General features: G+C 39.4%; 1 protein-coding gene and 1 long non-coding RNA gene across 2 annotated transcripts in view; one reads left to right on the forward strand and one right to left on the reverse strand.

Moving 5' to 3' along the window:
- LOC109993169 (kazrin) overlaps window positions 1–15432 on the reverse strand; it is a 132899-nt gene extending 117467 nt beyond the window's left edge. The window contains exon 1 of the mRNA XM_065961790.1: window positions 14806–15432. Within this exon, the coding sequence (XP_065817862.1) occupies window positions 14806–14974 (169 nt within the window). The 5' untranslated portion in view covers window positions 14975–15432. The remainder of the gene's footprint in view (window positions 1–14805) is intronic.
- A 4701-nt stretch (window positions 15433–20133) lies between these two features.
- The window catches only part of LOC136181192 (uncharacterized), a 60646-nt gene continuing 54738 nt past the window's right edge, over window positions 20134–26041 (forward strand). The window contains exon 1 of the long non-coding RNA XR_010667578.1: window positions 20134–20776. This is a non-coding gene — a long non-coding RNA (uncharacterized lncRNA). The remainder of the gene's footprint in view (window positions 20777–26041) is intronic.

A 26041-nucleotide genomic window follows, 5' to 3' on the forward strand; every position in this document is an offset into this window, starting at 1 on the left:
TTGCCAATTGGATTCTGGGCAGTGACCTTTGTTATATATCATACCATTTCTTGTCCAACCTGCATCTTCTCCTGAACATTTTCCAATAAGGGAAAAAATGCAAAGAAAAATCTGAAAATCTGATCTGATACTTGGGCACATGCTTTGATAGTATGATCATTACTCTGTGATAAATGGTGCTGGATTTGAGGCAAATGCTTAGAAAGTGACTTTAATGTTCAAGCAATGCTCTAATCAGGGGCAGAAAGCCAAAGCCCTCAGAGGCCTAGAGTGAAGATTGAAAATATCTTTTTAAGGGTTCACAGTGTCTACAAGGCCATGCCAGCAATGGTTTCATCTTTATCACAGTTAGGTTTGCTGCATTTTACAAACAAAATGAACTCTAAATGATCACAACAGAGGCCGCCCTGAGCAGCTCTAGCAGTTGTTTGAAACATTGATTTATTAAGGATCAATACGTAAGATATGGACTAAATTAAATCATAAAATTACTTTACTATATGATCAGACATTAAGGAAACATGCTATGTTGAAGTGCTGGCTTCTCTGACAACAATGCAGCAGCCAGTATGTCCTCCTAATAAGTTTAGATTTCGGACCAAAATTGTCTGTATTTGTTTTAACCAGAGAATGTATGAGGTTTCAAGGCACCCCCCCAGCTTATTTGTAGACAGAAATGCAAGGTCAAATGTAAAAAACATGACAGGCAAAATTCAACTATAATGCCTTCAGTAACTGTAATAATATAATTATCCAGTGAAGTAACCTGACACTATAAAAGCAGCATGAACACAAACACTGCCAAACAACCACAAACTTTGTATGTTATTTCAGCTTCAGGAAGGGAACATTGGAAATTAACCTGTGCTCTTTCCACTCAATTTCCTTCTTTATAACCAAGGGGTCATTTCTTATAATCACTGCATATTTCCTCTCTACTGAGTCGCTCTATCTCCCATTTAACCAACATTTCATTTCAATAAGAGACCACCTGATTTAGAGGAAGTAAAGTGCAAACAAAATTGTTAATTTATTTTGAAGCTTCAGTGATACAAAACAACATTAACTTTACCAAACTCCTGTTATTCTAAAAGGTGAACACAGAAAAACAATGAGATGCCACATTTAAAAAAGAAACTCTTACAATGTGTAATAAATATGTTCTGATGACATCTAGAAGGTAGTTTTGATTTCCATCACTTGACCTTTGTTACTTCAAAGTTTGACCTTTACACCCAATTTGCTAAAAAAATAATTATATATAACTATGAAATCAATTGTGTAAGCTAACTGCCCTGCACAATGATTTGCAAAAAAAAAAAGCAGCATTCATATGATAAAGGTAAATGTGTATAGGGATGCTATGACGTCATTTTTTGCAGACCTCGGCCTGGACTCTATGGCAACTCGCTGAGCCCAATAAACCAACCATGTGAGTTGCACTCACATATGATAATGCATGCATTCAGAAATATCTTTACACTAAATCTTGCTGCTCACATTGACTGCTCACAGCAGGCCAAATTGTACCGCAGGCCACTGGGAAATGTCCCTGTGCTCCAGACTTCCAAACCGCTCCTGCCCAGGAGGGTAACATGAAGCATAGTTTGTCCTCATGATAATGTTATATAATGCAAACTTGTTGTGAAAGTTGTGTTAACAATTTTCATGCTTCTCTCACACATATGAAACTAATGCAATTACTGTGAAGGAAGTGTCATGAATTCACAGCCTAAGAATAAAACAGGAGTATTGGGGGTTGTTAGCTTAGCTTCATAAACCATAAACCAGACTGACAATGAGACTTTGTGCAGCTGATAAACCGAAAAGCAATGAATCAATGATAAACTTTGGCATCCTGGTGTGGAGCATAAGCCGCGGTATCACTCTTTGACACCCTGAGCAGCAGAGCAATATCTGAGCACTAAGCCTGATGTAAGTCAATTTTGTGCAGGGAAACAGACACAGCTGGCATGTCATCCCTGACAAAGATCGATTGTGTGTCAGACGTTATTCCTCCTCCCAAGCCTTTAACCAACCACCAACCACCTAGAGCTGCCCATCCATCTATTCAGTCAAATAGGACATGCAAAGGGAAAACATTGATTGCATTACAGGTTGTAGAATTATAGGACATTAAAGGTTGAGAGCTTGGAAATGCATCAGTGAATTTTGGAGATAACAGTTAAAGATTGTGTGAATTGTCTGATTATGGATTATGGAAGGGAGAACCAAGATGTTGTTTTGTGAGCTGAAGGATATGTAATATTGTATCAGCAGCTTATTGCTTTGGCTCCAGATGCACAGAGACATCAATATCAGGGATATAATAAAAAAGGATTTAAGCACACACACTGTAGATGCAATGTAATATTTCTGGAGTCTTAAGCTTCTCTTCATTACCAAAATGTTGCTGGTTCTCACTGTTACAATAAATTGCATGGAAGTAACAAGAAAATCCCTCTAGGTATTTGTATTTCTTTATTGGCAACTTGTAAATGAACACTTCTCATGTAATATACACATCCCTCACAAAATATTGAAGAGACGTGTTGTACTGACCTCCATGGCCTGAGTTCCAAAACTGTGCCCTTCATATCACTTCAGACTGTGATGGAGCTTTGAAAAAAAGGAAAGTGAAGCTAGGCCTGGGCGATATGACTAAAAATGTTATCGCAATAAAAACATATCAGTCAATATCGATAATTATCACGTTGATCGTTTTTTTTGTCAGACTGTAAATAGAGCCAACAATATCTCCAAACTCCTACAGCTGGGCGCCCTTTCTTGTCGACGATGTTTTCTCCTGCTTTGAGCCGGTAAGCTTAGCGTCGCTGTAGCTCATTTCAGCTGTGTTTCTATTCTGCTCCAAACGTCTGTAAGCCCGCCTACCAAAACCCCTGCGACATGATTGGCTGTCCGTCGTCTTTTTCTTATTTTCTTCGATGTCAGTTGACAACTAGCGTTTAAGGCGCATTAGCAGCCCCCATTCCCAGTGTTTGGGTGGTGTAATTACAGGTTGAATCTATCAAACTTTTATCAAACACTTTTTATATTTATGTTGAAAAAAAAAAAATATATGCGATAATTATTGTTATCGTTTTATCGTCCGGGCCTAAGTGACGCATTGATTCTTTCTTTTTTTCATCAACATTGAACAATTTGGTTTGCAAATTTTAACGTTAGCCTTCAGGGTTTCATTTTTTACTTAACTTTTTTCAAAATTGAAGCAAACTTGAATGGCTAAGATGCTGGAGTATTCTACCAAATTTGAGAAATAACAAAAATCACAAATAGTCTGGAAATAAAATATTTAGCCCTGGTGAATCTTGTGAAACTTACATAAAATTCCACAGGGAGTCTTTATATTCTGAGGCCCAAAATCCCTCTTTCTTTCAAGGTAGTTGTCTCTGTACACATACATTTTATTTACAGTAGTAATGTGACAACATTTAGGCTATAGTAGCTATTGCTATGGACCCAGTTGTTTATAGATAAATTTACTTTATTGATTACAGCAGCAGGTTATCAAACACACAATATTAGCAAATAAAACAATATAATATTAAATACAAAGTAAATAAGCACTAATATATATATATATATATATATATATATATACACATAAATAAGAAGAAATATATACATCCAGGATTTAACTTAATATTACTCTTAGTCTAAAATATGAAAAAAGAAATGCAACATTTTGTCAGTCATGTTTAACTGAATGTAAACATACTTTGCTGGAGGTAGATGTCAATGATGTCAACAGTGCAGTTGTAAATGAGCAGTGTTGATACAGAGAGCAATTATATTATCATATAAATAAAGCTGGTTTTTTTGGTATACTTTACATTTTCCATGAATCTCTAAAGTTTTAGCATTGAGCTTTACGGTCATTGAGAAAAATTGATTCTGTCTACAATTCCAGCCACATCAGTTAACGGCCACAGAGTATGCCAACACATGGATCACTAACTGCACAAAGCACATGTCCAAGGTGTCTTTTTTCTCACAATGACACACTCAACATAGAAACTCCTTATGCTGTCATCCTTTTTCTCCCTGGATAAATTATGACCATTTCAAACACCATTTCTAAACTTTATTAGTTTTACTTAAACTATAGCGCCTGGGTTTTTCCTGGGCCAGGTGGATTGTGCAAGCATTTCTTTGCAAAGTGCATCTTTGATAAGTATAAAAGTGTTCCCCTGAGGCCAGCTGAGTCAAATATTCCTCTTGATATTCCCTGAAAGATGACAAACCCTCCAGTGCAGCAAGAAAGCTCCCTCACATCTGCAAACTACCAGAACTTTGAAGCACTCCTCTTGCCATAGAAGTGGGACGAAAAAGAGGGGAGTAAGTAACACATAGGGAAATGAAAACCCTGCTCTACCGCTCAACTTCCTAATGAACTCTGGCTGAACTCTGCTTGTTTGGATGGTTGGTACCAGACAAAACCTCTTTACTCGAGAGAGTTGAAGTGTCATAACTACTTAAAGACAGACAGAGCAGCTGGCAGTACCTGTCCCTGTGTTAAGACTGAGATAAGAAAAAACCTAAGTTCAAATAGGACATGACAAAACATTAGGAGGCTTTCCTGTGGCAAGAAACATTTGCATTAATTGATGGTTAAGTATGTGACTTAAAGGTTTTTGAATGACAATCTGCATGGAAATGCAACTTAAACAGGTCAGGTAAAGTACAGAAAATACCAATTTAATTTAAGATAAAAATCTAGCATATTATAGCAGAGATGGGGTTGAAATGTCATTACAAAAATAAAACTGTCCTGTACTTTTTACAATCTGCTAATCAAGCTTGCAAAAAGGTTTTACATTATAAAGTTGCTTGTAGCAACATCCTCCCTCTTTGAGAAGCTGCATTTGCAGCAATGTGGACCAATTTGACCTAATTACCTGCAGAGTAATACATGTTGCAAATTCCAGTTTCAACATAATTACAACATCTGTTCTTTTTGTTATTGAGGACTGTGATGAACTGTTTCAAATATCAATTAAACAGACTACACACAATTTAGTTTTGGACAGTTTTTAGCCATAAATGATACTCAATTTTGATAATTTTCTCATTTTTTTCTTATTTTTAGACAAGCCACTGTCAGTAAGCTATTGTGAAAAATATATTAAATATATTCTAGATTGCTAGAAGCTTAAAAACAGGAACATATAAAGTACTCTGCATGTAGCTTTATTGTTAAAGGGATACTTCACCCGTTGAAACATGAATCTGTATTGACATTGGGTCATATATGTAGTAGAAATGTGAAATACATTTTGAAGTTGGTGCCTTCTTGGCCGAGAAAAGGCAGAAAGTGTCTTTTTGGCTCATATGGATGACAGATACCAACTCCCAGAATGCACAGCATCCCAGGCCACTCCCACTAAGGTCCTCTACAGACACACATAAGGCCGTTTACTCAACTGATACAGAGATGTCTTCCAGAAGGAATTGGCATCTTGGAAATTCCTGGCAGCAAACAGACTCTATGTCTGTGTCCATAGGCAAACAGTGAGAGCACCGACACTACCAGTCCGCCCCGGGTCCTCATCATCACCGAAGCAGCCGAGCTGGCTACGGGCGGCCAGCAGCCGAGCCGAGTTTCTGCAAGCGACGGCGGCCAGCAGCCGAGCCGAGTTTCTGCAAGCGACGGCGGCCTGCAGCAGCTGCCTCGCCACTATATTGTGGCTCGTAGAGATAACCCGAACATCCGATTCGGTACAAGGCCTTCAAAATCCCCTTCATCCATATAGGGTTTGAACTTGAAATATACTTTTTTCTCAACTGTCGTTTCTTCTCAGCTTTCTCCATAGAGCCTGTTAGCATAGCTTCCAAGCAATATGGGGGATGTTAAGTTTCGATTCTGGGAGTGAGTTCCCACCCACTGATCTGTGATTGGTCTGTAGCGTCAGTGGTCAAAAATATGAGGAACTAGCGTTGTAGTTTCACCTCACTTACCACAACAGCTTCCAGTGACGCAAAATGATGATTTTTGCGTCATCGGAAGCTCTTTTTCAGACTCAGAAATACAAAGATATCCCGTCTCAGGGGAAAATGAGGGCGGGATGCACGACCATTCAAAAATACTACCAGGTTTCTAATGATACAAAGCTTAATGCAAATGGGTGAAGTATCCCTTTAAGTAGTGAACACACTTCCTTTCTGTGAGTTCAAAAAAGCATTGGTTGATAATATTGGTCGTGCCAATAAATCAATTTGAATGAACCCTTTTACACCAAAAAGCTTTAAGAGTGAATAAAAAATATATGTCTAGGCAAATAGCCAACTCTGTAGAAACATTCATTTAGAACACTTTTGCAGTTTAGGATAATTTACAACAGACAAAGGTACAGAAACACACTTTCTAGGTTACGTTGCAAGCCCCATGTCCAAGCTACAGTCCTTGTCACAGCGGCTGAGAGTTGCCATGTCAGTCCAAATAGACTACCCGGAGTTGGGGATGACTCTTTCCAAACTACAAATTCCTGTCATCAGTAGTGTCCAATAAAGGCAAAAAAATAACTACCTTTAGGTACCATTTTTATTTCGATGAACAGTAACAATGCATATAGTTCAGTACTGCAGTGCAGCCAATCTGACACAACATGTGAATATTTTCAAAGCATAAATGCATCAGCAGGTAACACAGGACTTGAAAGTAATTTTTCAAATAAGGAAATGGAATCAGAAACGCAAGAATGTATGATATGTGAAATAACTAATGTAGTGAAGAGTACCTGTGTGAGAAAAAGCACAAGAAGCATTCTTTTTTAGCCCGTTACAGAAGGCCTGTTCCTATTTCTTACACACGCACATGCTGACACATGCGCACACACATTACTAATTTCTCTGTGCATGTGTGTGTCTGATTTCTCACATTCATTAATATAAGCAGTGCCTCCTCCCTTTCAGCCTAATGCCAGGGTTGGAAAAAGACCCACATCTGCTCTCCTTCCTCCAACCCTCTGCCCACTCCATCAACCGTGCCAGTCATCCTGATATTTCAGCCTTACACTGTCACTGCCCTGCCCATCCACTTGAAGCTTTATCCAATTTGTAAGGGTTAGCGTACACACCGCTCAAGGCGCCTCTCTCTCTCTCTGCCACATAAACAGTCTCTTTCCCTATACCAGCCGCTCTGAGACAGCCAAGTCTGTTCCAGTGGGCATAATGCTACCTGAAGTAGGCGCCCACCTGCCACCATAGCCACATACAGGATTGCCCAATCTTCCTCTCCAACCCAGCAGGCACCAGCTGGCCAGACCGCAGGCTTGCATATTGAAAGATGATCCTGGGCAGGATGATCAGTCATGTTCACAGCAGCCAGGCCAGACTACCTGACTAGAACAAACACAGACCTAGACACGTTATGTGATTGTTCATATGGTAATTAGAAAGGAAAACAAAAGGTATGACGAGAAGAAAAGAAAGGAGGTTTTTGAGCCTTTGTTAATTTAATTTGTTTGCAGCCCTCAAAACAAAACAAGTACATTCAGTATGTTCATGCACAGTTAAGTCAAGCTAGGGTAAAAGCCTGTTTAGGCCATTTATTCGGGCTACTCTACTCGTCCCAGTATACAAGGATCAGGGGAGAATATGGGCAATAATTTGTGTCAGCAAAAACTGAATTTGAATTTTGAATATCTGTATTCGAATTGTTCAACTTAAATAACTGAATAAAATATGTTAATTTAAATCACATAATGTGAATATTTAATGTTAAAACTGAATCTAAAACCGCATGAATTGAATTTTTAAAAAATGAGTTTGAGACTGAATTCCAATAAGCTGAAAACTGTATTTAGCAATCTGAAATTGAATAAACTTTTAATTTTTTTTTAAGATTTATTTTTGAAATCAATAGGTTGACAATTTTTGTCTGATTAGGTATTGTCTGCATCAGCATACACTGTAACTCATCTGATTTTATTTTAGGAAGGTTGGTTTTGATTGATTGATTTAATTTTTTGTATTTTGTTAGGCATTAACAAAATGCCCAACCCAAAACAGGCTTATAAGACACCTTTATTAATGCTCAAAGACCAAAAGTAGACAATAATACAAATTAAACAAGCTCTACGTCATGTCATCATCATTGTTCCAAATCATTTTAAGATTCTAAGCTTACATTTCATCAAACACAGATGTTCTTAACTTGTCATAAAAAGGACAATACAAAAGAAAATGACACCTCAGCGGCAAGGAAGTGTGTTATCTCACGATAACACATGTTATGAATTGGAGCTATACAAATAATGATGCAATGATTGATTCATTGATTCATTGATTGATTCATACATTCATTCTCCTAAATCACAGTCTGTGTTCCTCTGGAATGTTTTCCAATCTGCCAAGAGTGAGGGGAAGGGTTCCTGTTTTCAACTGAGCAACTAAAGATTTCTGACTTATTGATAAGTCTGATTTAACATATGATTCAGTAACATAACTGTGATTAATTTGAATACATGTCCATCATTTTGGTTTTAACAAGATAACATTTAAGCATTTCTCTTCATATCCAGCAAGTAGGATATAAGTTGTGCATAGTTAAGCGCCTGGCTGACCTGATTGACAGGCGGTCACGATGTAACAGTTTGGCAAAAGGCCTCAGCTCCCTAAACGGGGAATAAGACGAGCACTTACTTATGAGTCCTGCAATGACAGAGCATCAGAATGATGTCAAGATTTACACTATCTCCACTTGGTTCTGCAGCACTTTGTAATGATGAAACTCTAATTGTACAGTATGCACAGTATCAGTTTTACTGACGCAGAACAGAGAGCCAAACTCCCATTCCTTCAATCCAGTCCTTCCCCAAAACACATTCTAAACACAGAAAATGTAATTTCATAATTGCTGCTAACACAGCTGATGTATGCCTGCACCTTACTGTGAAATAGTTGCTGACGAAATCTTAAGATGCCCCACAGTGATCCCCCTCCCCCGTCTCCATCACATCACATCACATCACTCAAAAATCCCTTGGGGGCTTGGTGCGTGAGGAGCACACACCCTCATCTCTTGTCTCTGCCTATTAAGTGACATTCTCTGGGGCGACAGAAAAGACCTATCAGCTCACACTTAGCAGATTTCTACACCATAGTCCAATCTGCTGTAATTGCAGTAAAGCTTTGCCTAGATTTAGCTCCTCAAATGTCTCCTTTTATTCCCTTCCTCATCACTGGATTACTGACAACACTTCTGTTGGGAAGGATTCTTGCCCACATTATCTGGATTGTTCTGATACGATTGAGCTAGGACCTGTGGCAAACATGTGAAATTAAGACAATCTAGAGAAAAAAGGGGGTCCCATCGCCTACTATCACCCACTAATGAACCTCTCTATAAATTTAATGTGAGTTGTAATCATTGTTTTTTAGAAGTCTATCCTAGTGGTGACCCCAAGGCTCTCTGGACTGCCAGTCTCAAAGTCGAGCACAAGGACCATTCCATTCCAACTATATGGGGGTGTTCAATGATTAATTTTAGATAGATTACAGACATAATTCATGGCTATCTTGGTATAAATATCACCTTTTTCACCAATACTTTGAATGCAGTTCTGAAAACCACTCATACTTTAAATCCATCTCCTTATTGTGAACATGAAGTATTGATATAAGCAGCAGATCCATGTTTTGAGAATTTCATTGGCTACAAGAAATGTCAGTCATCGGCACGGTTGCATGCAATTGGCCATGAGAAGAGGTGGAGGCACATCCTTTCAACAAAGGCTCGCATTGACTGTTACAGGCAGTAATTAGGTATCATCTAAAGGTCAGTAGAATAGCAGAATTTTTGCAACATTTTCTTTGATCGTTATGGATGTAATGTTTTTTTTTGGATTGAATCGATTACTGCATTCAAATCATAGGGAATCATTTTGGTGGAATATTATGATCAGGAGAGAACATTAAATCTTTAAATGCTCAGTTTAAAAATGCTGTTTGTTTGTCAGTGGTCTGACCCGCACAAACTGGGCCGTCAGTGTGTTTGACTTCTTTTCTTGTGATCTTTTTAAGGTCACCTTAACGCGGACTTAATGCATGAGAAAAAAACAATGGATCAAGTCCTATGATAGAATAAATAGTTATTCCAAGTCTGGAAGAAAAGTTATGTTGTTAAACTCTAATGACAATATGGATCAATGAGTGCAAAAACATTCGACTATCAGTCAACAATAGGCAGTATCTGACGAATGAGGATCAAATATGTGAATCCTTAGTCTGAGGCAGGCCTAGTCTATCCATATGGTGTTCTGTCCCTTAAAGTGTCTGTCTAACTTTTTTCCTCTTTCTCACCCTGTACTCAGTTATGCATGACACATCTCAGAGTTTGTACTTCATGACACCTAAATATGTATAAATATGTAATGTCACCCATTACCAAGGGTGACATTGCACATACACGATCACTCATGCCATCTGCCACCAAGTATGATAGTGCTGTTATCATCCCTTTCCAGCAAAGGCAATCTGAAGGACAGAGGGCTACATTTATGTACATACCCGATAGCTTCTTAAACTCATTAATGCATACGGTGAAACATCAAATATGGACTATAGGCTTGACCTACCAGAACACGATGAAGGGCACCATATTGTCTACTCAGACAGAGACAAATACTATGTGTGGTATAGATGTGAGGGTATGAGTTAATCAGTATTGTATAAATCCTAAATGGATTTGAGCTTTTCTAATCTTCAGAATACTATGAAAAGCACTTTTACACTGCATGTCACACCTAAACATTTACACCCATTTACACACTGATGACAGATGTTTCTATGTAGTATCATCCATCAGAAGTAACTAATCCCATTCATTCACCGCTGATGAAGCAGTGGGAGCAATTTGGGGTGAAGTGTCTTGCGCAAGGACACAGGTTGCTGCAGGAACTGGGGATCGAACCATTGACCTTTCAGTTGAGAGATGATGACTCTACCAACTGAGCCACAGCCACAAGCCTGACTATCATGGTTGCTTAAGACAGTCTGTAAAACTTTTTCTTTCTTTTTTTTCTCTCCAACTTTTGACCAGGCCTCAGAGAGGTATGCGTGTGTGTCAGGGCTTTGAATAAACACCCAGAAAATGTAATACGCATATAAGAGACACCCCACCATGTCTTAAACTGTATCTGACAATTACAAATCACAAGGTTCTCTCACTCAGTTAATGATTACTTGTGTATCTAATGAATGACCTTTAAACATATGGTTAACATCACATATCATTACCATGCTTTATAGACAAGTAATGACGACCAACAACCACATGTTCAGGTTGCAGCCTTATTAATTAAAGCATGGGTTGTTCCATTTGATAAACAGCCTCCAGTGGGTGGTGATTCCCTCTAAGCTTGGGATTCATTGGGAAAGTTACTGCAGATGACAGGACATGAGCTAAATGAAGTTTGCTAAAGGCTATTGCAGCATTTTGTTGCACTTATGAGGACTGCCTTGATGACAAACCATCTGTTTGGTAACTTTGTCAAATAAATGTCCATAAAATGTGCCATAAACATGAAACCAGAGGAGGATTATAATTTTTCCTCACACAAGTCATTAAGTTTATTATTGCCATACATAGAGAGGGAGTCGCAAGCCATCTCCATTGAAGAAATTCAGTGCAGTCTCTTGTGAATGCGTTACCCTGTTATATCTCTTCTCTCTTTTTGTTTCTTTGTTTTTCAGGCACTCAGTCTGTATTCTGCATCAAATGCCTCCCTGAGTGGCAGCAGCTTTACACCAATCCCTCTTCATCAAATTGGTGATAGGGAGTATGAAAGGTTAATGGCACCTTGTAAAATGTCAGGTTTTTCAGACATCGTCTGAGCAGACAACAGACAGCGGAAAATACAATTCATGGGGAAACCTATAATCTAGATTATATGAGGCGCTTTTCACCACATGCAAGAGAGATGTGGAGTCTTTGACACTGGGCGTCTGAGGCTCAATTAGTAGAGTCCGTCACCTGAATCTGCAGCAACGTGTCTGGTGTGTCTTTGGGCAAGACAACTGCTCCCGCTGCTTCATCGGCAGCATATGAGTGTGTATGAATAGGGTTAGTTACTTGTGATGGTCATTTTACATAGAAACCTCTACCATCAGTGTGTGAATGGGTAGGTGTGACCTGCAGTGTAAAAGAGCTTGAGTAGTCAGAAGACTAGAAAAGTGTTCAAGTCCATTTGACTCAGGATATCAATTTTATGGATGACAGTAGCAGCTAAGCAACCAAACACTGTGGACATTATTTACTAATATCCCACGTAAAGAGTCCTAAATTGCGTGTTCACTCCAAAAAATTGTACATTTGGTTGATGTGCGGTTTGCGGGTGATCGACTTAGAAAAATTGCGAGTATGATAACAGGTGCAAAGATTGTGTAGGCGGAAGGATTTTAATTAAGCTTTTGGTGTTTTACTGGTGACGTCATGGAGAGTTTGGACAGAAAGCAGAATGACTGCAAGTGCCAAATTAAATTCAGTCCCATGTAATTAAAGGTATAAGTGGAAGAGGCGAATAAGCAGGCCCTCTAGTATTAAGAAACAGATTTTGATCCTGAAACACCATCATTTAATTTTGTCACCAGTTTTAATAACAAGGTCATCTTTTTTGAATGACCTCAGCCAATCATTTTGAAACAATAATTAGTCAGGTCTAACCCTAAAACATGTTGAGCTCTTAGAAACAACCTGAGCAAAATGTAACAAGCAGCTTGTTGCGTTCAAGAGAGACAGTTTTTGAACTACTTTATTCAAGTGTTTCAAATGATCTTTACTTAAAATACTGACAACCATAAAAAATAACTTTAGAGTGTGTAATGGACAACTTCAGTGCATAAGGGATGTACCCTCAACGATACCATATGAATCCCAATTCTGGGTTCATGATAAGGATGATATACCAGTGTGCTTAACTATTTCCTGATTTGTGTCAAAATTGTCATTTTCATAAAGACATGAGAAGTTCATTTATGAGTAGCACTTGCTTCACCGTGCACACACGAGAAATTACATGTCGTATTCCCATTTTATATACAATTTCAGCTCTTTTTCCAATAATTGTAACATGTAAATCCAAAAAGTCATGCACAAGGAATGCAATAAGGTAAGCAAACCTCCTAGCAAGGTTAGTGCTGCCAGTATGGAAGTGCCAGGTATCCCCCCCAAAGGCAGCTTCCCCCAGGACTCCCACTCTGTCAGCTGTGCAATGAACCAGCGACCTCCAGCAAACACCTCCCTTGCCCCCCCCCCCATCCCTATTCCATTGTATACCCTTGGTTTGTAAGGAACAGCTAGGCAGAGGGGGGTAGGGGTGGGGGGAGTTGAGAACAGGCACTAAGAGGTGGATGTGTAATAAAAAAAAAGTAATTTTGACTGAGACACAATGACAGTAAAGATATATAGGCCAACAAAGGCAAGAATCAGCAACCATTTTTTCAGTATGAGAGGGGTGTGTCCATGTTTGTCTGTGAATGTGTTTGTGTCATTCTTGATATTTAAAAATGGGGCACTCAATCTATCTCAAGAGAGATAGGTGCCAGTTTGTGAAAGTGTATCATTTCACACTCATCATAAGTATTTTTTCTGTCATCTCTGTTCATGTACAGAATCATCTTTACAGGTTGGGTTAGGGTTAGGGTTACACATTGCACATTGCACCCAGAAATTCAGCTTAGCAGGAAACAGCTACAAGGCAAAATGACATCAGTGATCAAACCCCCAGGAATGCTTGCCGTCACTCACACTGGCACACACACTGCTCTAGAAACAACAGGAGTGTTAGTGTGCATCAGGGTTAAAGGGATACAGCAAGGCACATTCACAGACACACAGCCAGAACTAAATAATTGCGAAACAAAGTGACAGGGCAGTCTTTAAAAAAACAATGCTGACACATGACTGAACTTGTCCCTGACCAACTGGGTAAGACGACATGCAATCATATTTTCCTCTATAAAAAACCCTGCAGGGGTCTGCAGAGCCAGGATGGAGAATATCCTTTCTGACAGGTCAGTTAACCAGCTGACTACTTTGGAAATAGCAAGAGTGTGAGAATATGTGTGTGCCAAAAGTTGAATGGACATGACAACCATGGGTGTGCATTCCCACACATACTGGCATACAGCCACCCATGCTTATGCATGCACACAAATGCAAAAACACACATCCGTTACCTATCTTATGTCAAAGTGAGAGTAAAAAAAACGTTGGAAAAGGGCAAACTGTGCAGCTGCAGTACATATAAACACACAGGTTACAGCATTCTAAAGCCTGGGTAGCCATTCAAACAGCTCTTGGTAACAGTAACCCATGGCAACCCTAAAACCTGCACCCTTTCCCTTCCTCCTCAAGAGACACAGATCAATTGCACCGTTAAGGGAGAATGGAATGAGCTATAGCAGACGGTGTGCCAGAGAGTGAAAGGAGACTGTAACTTTACCCACTCTACCCTCACTAAAGTGTGACTCTACCCCCTCTTAAAGGTTCAAGAGGTTAATTATTCAACATGAGAAGGGATTTGTTGGGGAACTGAGAGTGGATACAAGCCAACAGAAAAATCATCATTTTGTTCAACTCATTCAGTCATGACTTTCAGATATGCACTTATTCCCATGAGGGAAGAATTTTCAACTTCCTTTACACACAGATACACATCTGAAACACAAACACATGCTTGGGAACATTTGCAAGACTAGACATAGAGAGTGAACTCATCCTTCTACACATGTTTGCAGCTTCTCAGCAGTTTGTTCCCTCCACACTCATATCGCTTCTCTTACCGTTGTGGTTGTGCTGCAGGATCTCGACCATGCCGGAGTCGGTAGCCCCAAGCTCGGCCAGTCTGCTGCTGGTGGCGCTCAGCTCTGACCGCAGGTTTGTCACCTCCTGACTGGCGGACTGGATGGCACCATCGATGCGTTGAGCCAACTGCTTGTTGTCATCCATCATTTTCAGGATTTTTGCCTGAGGTGGAGAGGGGAATCCAGACAACGTGTCATGCTGACAAGTTTACCATTTCCTGTGGCGGAAGGTGTCCCCAAATAAATCCTTCTCTGTCTTGTTCTCACTCCCGTTTTACGGAGACAGCCAAGTTAAATCCTCAAATCAGCATGTCCTCCCCCTTTAACAGAGGCATCTGGTTCAAGGGGAAGTGTGTATCTGCCGAAGGGAGTGCACTCTCAGGAGGTATGTTTAAGTGGTGAGTGTTTCAGTATGCGATCATGCCTGTGTGTGTATTTGAGTTCTGTAACGGCATGACGTTTGTGTTTGTGTTTGTGTGTGTGTGTGTGTGTGTGTGTGTGTGTGTGTGTGTGTGTGTGTGTGTGTGTGTGTAGTGTGTAGTGTGTAGTGTAGACAGCCAGCACTGCCTCTGTGATATGTACTCCCTCCAGCTGACTGTTGAAAGGACACAGCGCATTGAGAGATGACAAGCACCTTTTTTAAATGGACTGAACCATTTGGAGAGAAAGTCGGAGGGGGGGTCAGCTAAACCATCTGAGAACATGGAAATCTGAGATCCTTCATTATGAAGATACTGTTGTAAGAATCTTGGATTTTAAGTTTATCTAAACTGACACAGGAAAAGTGACTAATCCTGTGAAACACTGTAGCCTTTCCTCCTACTACCTTTACAGATCCTGAATGCAACACCATGTGTGCTCTCATGAGCGAAGGGGGGCAAATTGTTAGTTATACAAAGAGGCAGTTGAGGGGATGTAAAATAATCGTCATGCACAAACATGGTATTTAGCAAAATAGTTAAATATAAATTTGGGGATATAACATACGCAAATGTTTCTCTGTGCCGGTTGGATTGGAAAATAACCAATTACAATATCCTTAATGTGAAAAGGGTTCATGTAAAGAATGAGTATTTAGTTTTGGACAAGAGAGCTCTTCCAAAACTCAAACCACAGGGTCAGTAAAAACCTTTATCAACTGAACAGTTAGAGATTACAGTCACGGTCTGGTTTAAGACAGTATTGAGTTCTAGAAGAAAACGTTCTTTTAGGAAGAAATATTCTTATAGCTCAGGAAATGTGTTTTGACTGAAGGTTGTAAAAAAAAAAAAAAAAGTACTCGAACAACTCCGAGTAGTTGTCCTTGGGCTGCAGACTTGAGCTCCAGGTCCCACCCAACAACCCCACTCTATCCTTAAATTCTCAGCTGTGAACCAACATTCGGCTGTCAAAGCATGCCCACTTACTCAGCAGTACAGCTGTGTTGTTATATTTTGTCAAGGTTATGTGAACTTAGACCCAGAACCATGGTACATGTGGTAAGCACAGATCAGCCACCAATCTGCACTACACAGCGAGTAACTGCTGTGTGTGCGTGCGTGTGTGTGTGTGTGTGTGTGTGTGTGTGTGTGTGTGGGCTAATTATTAAGGGCCACAGTGTTGTTTCAAATAGAAACTTACTGACAGCCTGCTACAGTATGCACTGCTGACAAAGGGGCAGGAGGAAACAACTCACACAATCAAATAGGGTAACAATATACACATATTCCACATTTATCCATCCGCTCAGACACAGGACACCTCTCCCCGTCAGTATATGGACATCATGCTGTTATTTATAGACGACCCTGCTGTGGTATTTAATACATTAGTTACAGGGGAGGGCAGGCACAGACACACACATCTTCTGTCCAGTCATTCACACACACATACACAAGGGTGGTAAGACGCCTAAAATATTACCATATTCATGGTTTCTTTTGTTGTTGGGTGCCTTGTTGTTTATTAGGAACCTGTCATGTTCATGTTTTGTTTAAACTAGAGATATATCTGACATTGCAGGACTCTTAGTTTTTTTCCTAGAGACTGTATTGCATCAATAAACTGCATGTGTACACATTAGTCCAAAGCTTGCCCCTGAACTGTGAACTCGAAAAGTTTTACTACTCAAAGATATTAAGGGTACAGCATTCAAAAACATGTAGTTTGCGGCTTAATTTAAGCCATTTTTATCCGTGCCGAAGCACACCTCTCCGAAGTGTGCCAAAGCCAAGGAAGTGTACCGTGCCTAAGCACGGCACGGAGCGGTCACACTGGCCAAACTAACTGGACTTTAGGGTTGAAGCGTGCTTGGGCACATTACAGATGGCCAATGTGACCGGGCCCTAAAGAAAATTTAAAAAATAAATTTAGTTCTCTGAACGAGTGATGTTGTAATTTTATGTGGATCAATGTTATTGAGTAAATATCCATGTCTAAATCATATTATTTATATTTATAGTATACAGAGAGACACAACGGGTGACGCTGTTGAAAAACTCACGATGGCTATGCTTTGTGAAGCAACACGAGTTTGAAATAAAGCTAATATTAATGTCAACATGTGACTGAAGCCACTGTACCATTCATTGACTGCCGGCATTATTTTAAAGGAAGAATGTGCAAATTTTTGATCCAGTAGATGTCGCCCTTGAGCACCAGCATGAAACCAAAACAAACTGCTGTCACTGCTGACACCTCAAATGTTCTGAAGCTTCCGCTCTCCTCCAGAGACACACATCAGATTCCCTCTCCACTCGCCTTCACACCAAGGGGTTATCAATTAGAATGCACCATAATTAAGCAACATTAAGCGCAAGCGGCGGACAAATTTGTTTTTGGCTCGAGCTGCTATTGCCTGTGGTCTGCATTGTTGTGCTAGCAGGCTAATGTTAGCACACTTTGGTTAACTGATAGCTTCAAATATATATATTGTATACTCGTTTTAATCAGATGTTAGTTGTCGTGTTTTCACCCAATGGGGATGTTTGAAAACAGGGTGACTGTCGTTTCGGCCAATCAGAGGCCACCAACGGCGGTTGGTCCTGCCCACCTGTTCAGGTCTGTGCGTAGCAGGGTGCTGTGCCCGTTATGTGTGTAGAGAGGCCATAACGTTGGAGCTGAACTGATTGAAGTCTGAATTAAACGAGGGAACTAGGAGATACATTTGGGGTGGATTCTGCTGAGGATAGCAGGGAGGAAGAGACCCCGTGGCATTACTGGGCGTTGCCGTATTTTGTGTCTGCTCAGTTCACTCAGAGATTGGTCAGGTTTTTTTTTTGTTTGTTGGATTGTTCTGGTAACCCGTCCAGTGAAATAGATGGCGAGCCTTCCCACCTGGATCTGAAGAGAGAGACACCTTGTGGTCACTGGACAGGTTCTGCCTCACTTTTTGGTGTGGTAGGCCCAGTTTTCGCTCACACCTTCACACACACAGCCCCACATACAATTCCCCTTTTTCCCAACCACTTATACACACACTCTGAAGACCCCAGACTTACTCTTTTTTCCTTTAAGATCCCGGGAACTTTTGGACTGACACTTTTGGACTTTTCTTACATCTAAGACGATTCAAGGACGATTCAAAATACCAGCACCTCATTCTGGGAACTGTAAAAGGGTGGCCGATGTGTAGGATACCCTCCTAATGAATGGTGTTTGTGATTTGATTTGATAAGAGATTTAATTTGTTATTGTGAACTGAACTTGATTTGAATAACTTGAAAGTTAGATACAGGATTCAGGTTACAAGGGTGCACCCAAGATAGAAAAGCTAATTTGATATTAGAAAATTGTCTTGTTATTTGTGTATGGTACCAACTGATGTTTGTCAAAACTACTTTTTCTACTAAAGCTGGTAAATGTTTTACATTTATTACCTGTCTCTGAGCCTCATTTGAACACTCCACTTTGCTCCAGTAGCCGAACCTATTGTCCCTTTAAAATCTTATATTGCAAGCATTAATTACCCCTTTTTGGATGTTACAAGTAACTACTACTTTAGAATAAAATCTAGCCTGAATAAAATCTAAGAAGAGGCTGGCTTCTGCCACTTTGATGTCTGTGCTGGATTACGGTGATGTTTTATACATGCACGCCTCCTCACAAAGCTCACATGCTCTGGACACTGTGAATCATGGAGCTCTGAGGTTCATCACTAATCTTAAATCCCTCACTCATCACTGTGTGTTTATTTTCGATCTACTTCCTTCATACCTTCTAACCTTCATCAGTCAGAAGAGTACAGGGATTTATAATCTTCGATCTCAGGACCTTTTCTTACTGTCTGTTCCTAAAGTCAGAACTAAACTGGGGAAAAAGGCCTTTAAGTTTTCTGCTCCCTTTACTTAAAACAAATTACAAAAAGAGCTATGAACTTCTCTTGTTGGATGCTTTTAAGAGGAAGTTAAATGACTTGGAGGTGGACACATCTGGCTGTAGCTGTTCTCCCTGATGTGTTTGTGGATGATTTTGACAAACATTTGCTGTTCAGATTTGTTGTTTGTTGTTTTAATGTTTAATGTTTTAATGTTTAATGTTTAATGTTTTAATGGTTTTTTTTTGCAGTTTGGCTGCTCATTGTCTGTGTGAAACTCTGTTGATTGTGCTGCTGCCTGTTTAAGCCAGGACACTCTTTAAAAGGGATTTTTAATCTCTTTTATTTCCCGGTTAAATAAAAGAGAAAAAAAGGTAACGTTAACAGAAGCTATAATGTTAGCATGCTAATACCTTGAGCTAACTGTTTTTGAAACTGCACCAATGTTATTTAGCTTTAACGTGGCCCTACTGTGAAAGCAGGGAAGCTGTTGCACTGAACGTAACTTGTTTGAGATCAAATATAATGTTTGTTGACATTGTAAACATTTGTCAAAACATATGATCATGAAGAACAGAGCTTAGGCCATTTTTGTTGTTTGTTTGGGTTTTGTTATTGGGTACAGAACATGTGGAGTAACGTCCATTTATTTGAAGTATTCTTAAACATCAAATTGATATAATGATGTATGACATTTATTTTTGAAAACTGTTATAAATACTACTTAAAATATTAGATATTGAATTACTGTACAAGTATCCAACAAGGAGATTAAAAGTGTTTTCTTACACACACACACACACACACACACACACACACACACATTTATATAGCTTTAACTTACCTTTGAATAGAGAATTGTGTAACTAACTAAGATATGTTTGTTAGATGAGAGCTCATGGTTCTTAATTGGATGAGCACTGTGTTTTTCAAGCTTTAAAAACTTCTGGTAAGAGGTAATGTGAAATGGTTTGAAGCTGTTTTAAAAGTGTCATATTATTAACTGTGAACCCATAGCTTTTTGTCTGCCCCACAAGTAGAGTTATCCTCTTTCTTAGCTACTATAGGGACATTTTTCCACTGTGAAACAAAAGTTTCATATTGGTGAGCGTTGTTTGTTGAAACTGTAGTTTTTGGTCTGATGAACTGTACTGTAAAAAAGTTTCAAACAGTGCAAGCAGTTTTTCACAAGGCCATTATTTTGTAGACTAATCTTAAGCTTGTTTTCATTTTGTGCCCATTATGGGACACAGGGAGATAAAGGCATTTAATCATTCCAAAGTCACCTGACTCACTAAATAGAAACATTTGTATTGGTAAATAAGATTTGTTATTAATTTAAAAAAAAAAATCTAATGAAGTTAAGTTTTTGATTATGATGTTCTGTTTGACTGGAATAATATAAAGTATTACATATTGCTAATTGAACCTGTTTCCGTAGAATCAAGCTAAAGTAACACTACAAATAATCTATACACAACGTTTTATAGTTAAAACCTATGAATTAATCTATGTACATTTATTTGTTTGTATGTCTGCGGGTGTCTGCAGGTGTTTGCTGAGTTCCATCGCTCGAAAAATATGAATCGTTGCAACACATTCTACAGCCAACTGGACAGACAGTAGAAGTGCTGCAGAAGGATTCATGAGCTGTAGGTAAGTTACATAAATACACATACTGTTCATTAAAATACCATATTTTCACCTGCAGGCAAGGTAAGGAATGATCATTTATTCTTATATTAATGAGAATAATTAAAATAGGAATTTCGTTTTTTGACCTAGGAACAGCATGATGTACACATGAGATGCAATCTGGCTCTTCATACCCTCCCATAAGTTCATGCAACATATGTAATCGGTGTAATTATGGAAATGAATGTATGAAAAACAGTTTTTGTAAAGTAAACCAATGTAAATATGACTTTTCTATCTAAATACAAGGCTCAACTACGTTAATAAGGGTGAAAGATTATAAGGACTATTATCATTCTTCTCCATTAGGCAATACTGTCTTAGGCCAGGTCGGACTGTAAGACATTTTGGACATATCTGCACTCCTTGTTGTTGTCCTTCCACTCTTAGTCAAATTCAGCAGGTATTAGAGCCAGTATAGACAGAAAAAATCATTGTGACCACCAATAACTGCAAACATGCATCTTTACATGCAAGTGTTGTTTACTATTTACTCATGCTTCTAATTGTGTGAGGAGCCTAGGTGCAGGACTCACAACCTTGTAAGTATGATGCACAATACACATGTGTCTTGATGATGAGTCCAATCACAACTTGCCTGCTGAGTCTGAAAAATGAGTTGTTCAAATAAGTTTGAAGGCACATGTTTGTAAACATTACATCCATGTATCTGTTCCTGTTCTATAACTTCACACTGTAACTCGAAGGAGGCTGCAGAGGATTTGTCTCTCAGAATGTTACACACTCCAAAACGCACTTCTGCACTGTTGAATCAGTGTGTTCAGAGTGTTAGCTGCAAGCTTACAGTAAATTATATTCATAATGTTGTTTTTATCTAGAGGCAATCATTTTATATTGTTCCACTGCCTCATCTACCTCTGCATATGATGCATTTTGTGTGACTCATTATGTTAAATAATTAGGATCTTTATTTGCTTTTGAATCCACAAAAATGATTTTCTCATATTTTGTTTTTATTTATTGCTCCATCGTACATGTTGGAAAACCAGCATACTGCAGCTTGTTCACCTCAGACTTACAAGATCAGCATATCGATGCTTTGTCCCGTCTATACCTGCAATTATTTTATTTTTTTTATCAGCGAAACACAAAACTCAATTGCTTCCTTGCTCCATAATAAGACACTCTCGTTGCCACAGTCATGTAGGTCACTTGGTTGAGTTCAGGCCTGCGCAGGTGTCGGCAGCTGTCAGAAACCGGGGTAAGGCGTATACATGCCACAGTATCCCGTTTTCTTTCTCCAGGTAGCAAAATCGGGTTTCTCAAAATCAGGATAAGGGCTTAAAAAATCAAATCAATCCCCCAATCAAAACCGGGATACTCAAGTCCATGTAAACGCACTCACTGTCACCTTTAAAATACCCTGCAGATGACTGGAATGTTGTTCTTTTTAAGATTTAAATGTGAATTTAAAAAAAGTAAAAGTGAGTTCTATTAGTATCTTTCATGAGGGGTGTCTTCAGTAAAGCACAATTAAATGTTTTGATTAGATTTCCCCCAGTCTTTGGGCTGAGCACAATTAAATGTATTGAGTAAAAGTAAATTTAATGTATTTCAAATCAATTAAAGCTAGTATGCATAACTTTTTAAATTAAAGTAATACATTTCAGTCGGGAAAAATTACAAATAAAAACAAGAAAACAATTTAGTAAACTGAAAAGTATATTTTTAATAATTTCAACTATACTTAAAAACATTTTTTATGTGATCAGTTGCGACAAACATTTTGAGTATTTTTAACTTGTAGGGGTTTACAGTGCACCTTCAGATTTGCATATTGTGATTCAATATATGCATTTATCTAAAAGATAACCCTAACTACATTACCCATACCAAATCCACCTTGGAAAATGTTCATTTTTTACAAGAAATTTTCCTCAAACATAAACTGTATGCACCAGCTGTGCGCACCATACAATCAGCTTTACTTTGAAAGAACATGTGATTGTAACTTGATGTTGTAGGCTATCTGTGTTTCTGTTTGAATTGTTTAGGGTATACTGCTTGAGAAGCCTAGAAAGTTACAATAAGAGAGAGTATTTGGCAGGTTTAAATCAGGTGTTTAATTTCAGTTAATTTAATTTAAGAAACTTGACATATTTATATAGTATCTATTCTTCATACCGACCGGACAACATAAAAAGCAAAAAGCACATTAGACTGAGACTAGTTATTTTGTCAGAATTTACATTTTATACTCAGAAATACAATATAAATGTGTGTGTCATTTTAAAACGTTGGTTCAGATTTATATTCTCCCATCATCTCATAATTCAACATTTAAGAGGGTTTCTTGGTTTAATGAGTTAAGCTTGAAACCTGGAGCATGAGAAGTAAAGTTGATTCATGTCAGTACATGCATAACCTGTATCATTAAAGTAAAAGAAGACCCGCTGGCTGACTGAGGAGCAGAGTTTTCCATGGTTTGGATTAACAAAAGAGTAGAGACAGTGGGGAGTGGGATCAATCTCTATTGCTTTGCAGCTCACAGAGCTAACCAATTCATGCAACAAAAAAAAGTAGCACTAAGACCTGTATACAGCCCTCAGTAATTAAAGGGATACTTCACCCATTTGCAGTGAGCATTGTATCAGTCGTAAACTGGTAGTATTTCTTGAATGGTCGTGCATCCAGCCCTCATTTCCCCGAGGCTGGAAAGTTCTGTATTTCTGATCCCCAATTCACACATACTCTGTGCGCGCCGCAGTCCGTCAGAGCCGCGCACTACGTTGTACTTAGCTGCCACTCTAGTCAATCATTGTGTTCACAAAGGGCGCGCTGCAGTCCGTCTCCGGCACAGGCCACCAACGGCACCACGCTCTGCTCCGTTTCAAATACGTTGAGAGTCTATTTTCGCCGTAGTATGCTGCAGGCACACATCAAGCTGGACAGAATATGACAGCCCGGACAGGAAGTCAGACAAGGAAACGCACAGAGCATCTGGTCAATTTCAAAATAAAACACAATATACAGATTCACAATGGTATTTTTCATCACTTTATCAACATTACGTCAAAACAGGAACCGAATTAACAACAATGCATCCTCAGAAAGACAAAGCTCACTCCCATAATCGAAACTTAACTTAACCATATTGCTTGAAAGCTAGGCTAACAGGCTCTATGGAGAAAGCTGATAATGGCAAAAAAATATAAATATAGCGGTGAGACGGCTGCTGCCGACAGGCCAGTCTTGTGTTTTGGCCGCCGGGGAGATATGGAGTATGAGTGGTCCATGTTCAAAGCCTCCATTGTGGAAGCGGCGGATAGGAGTTGCGGACGCCAGGGCGCTGGCCGCCGGGGCAGCTAGCGCTGGCCGACGGGGCAGCTAGCGCTGGCCGACGGGGCAGCTTGCGCTGGCCACCGGGGCCGCTAGCGACACAAGACCGGCCTGTCGACAGCCACCGTCTCGCAGCTATATTGCGATATATTGCTGGCCAGCTCAGCAGCCAAGACATAAGGCCTGCCTGTCGGCGGTGGTGAGGACGAGGAGCCCGGGCCAGCTCAAGCTGGGGCGGACTGGTAGTGTCAGTGCTCTCACTGTTTGCCTATGGACACAGACATAGAGTCTGTTTTCTGCCAGGAATTTCCAAGATCAATTCTGGAAGAAATCTCGGAATCAGTTGAGGAAATGGCCTTATGTGTTAAATATGTCTGTAAATGTTTTTATTTCTATATTTCTACTGCTATATTGTATATTTTGGAGAAACTGTAACAATCAAATTTCCCCCTGGGATTAATAAAGTATTTCTGATTCTGAAATCGAGGACCTTAGTGGGAGTGGCCTGTGGTGCTGTGCATTCTGGGATTACGTGCCTTTCATCCACATAATCTAAAAAGACACTTTCTGCCTTTTCTCGGCCAAGAAGGCACCAAATTCAAAATTTATTTTACATTTCTACTACATATATGACCCAATGTCAATACAGATTCATGTTTCAACGGGTGAAGTATCCCTTTAAATGTTTCTACTTGCTGGGATGGAACTCACTAGTACATTTAGCATTGGGATAGTATTGGTAACCTCCTGCCCTTACCCGGTGCAGATACGTCTGATACGGCAGAGACAGTTCCAGGACCAGATATTAGTTTAGACTGTTTTTCTCCAATCGACCTTTCAGAGCTATATTCCATTTTTTCTGCGTCGAAACCGTCAACCTGTCTTTTGGACCCAATCCCAACCAAGCTGTTTAAGGAAGTATTTCCCTTAGTTAGCAACTCTATATTAGATATGATCAATTTGTCTTTACTGGCAGGCTATGTACCACAGGCATTTAAAGTAGCGGTAATCAAACCTCTACTTAAAAAGCCTACTCTAGATTCAGGAACTCTAGCTAACTATAGGCCTATATCCAACCTTCCTTTAATCTCGAAGATCCTGGAGAAAGTGGTAGCTAATCAGCTGAGTGACTTTCTCCATGACAACAGTTTATTTGAGGAGTTTCAGTCAGGATTTAGAGTCCACCATAGCACTGAGACTGCACTAGTTAAAGTTACAAACAATCTACTTCTAGCTTCAGACAGGGGACTTTTCTCTGTGCTCGTCTTGTTAGATCTTAGTGCTGCTTTTGACACCATTGACCATCAGATCCTATTATACAGACTAGAACATTTACTTGGAATTACAGGGACTGCTTTAGGTTGGTTTGAATCCTACTTATCAGACCGTTCTCAGTTTGTACATGTTAATGATGAGTCCTCTATGCACACCAAAGTTTGCCATGGAGTGCCACAAGGTTCAGTGCTTGGACCAATTCTCTTTACAATATATATATATATGTATATGCTTCCTCTGGGAAATATTATGAGGAAACACTCCATACAGTTTCATTGTTATGCAGATGATACTCAGCTTTATGTATCAATGAAGCCAAATGGCACCAGTCAGTTATGTAAGCTAGAAACGTGCCTTAAGGACGTTAGGACCTGGATGACCAGAATTCTTTTTCTGCTTAACTCAGACAAGACTGAAGTTATTGTGCTAGGCCCTAAAAACCTCAGAGAGACTTTTTCTAGTGATTTGACTGTCCTTAGTGACATCAGCCTGGCATCTAGCACCACTGTTAGGAATCTAGGAGTTCTGTTTGATCAAGATATGTCTTTTACCTCTCACATCAGGCAAATTTCAAAAACAGCCTATTTTCACCTTCGTAATATATCCAAGATCAGGAATATCCTGTCGCAAAATGATGCAGAAAAACTAGTT

Source organism: Labrus bergylta, chromosome 12 (genome assembly GCF_963930695.1).
Source record: "Labrus bergylta chromosome 12, fLabBer1.1, whole genome shotgun sequence".
Taxonomy (NCBI): domain Eukaryota; kingdom Metazoa; phylum Chordata; class Actinopteri; order Labriformes; family Labridae; genus Labrus; species Labrus bergylta.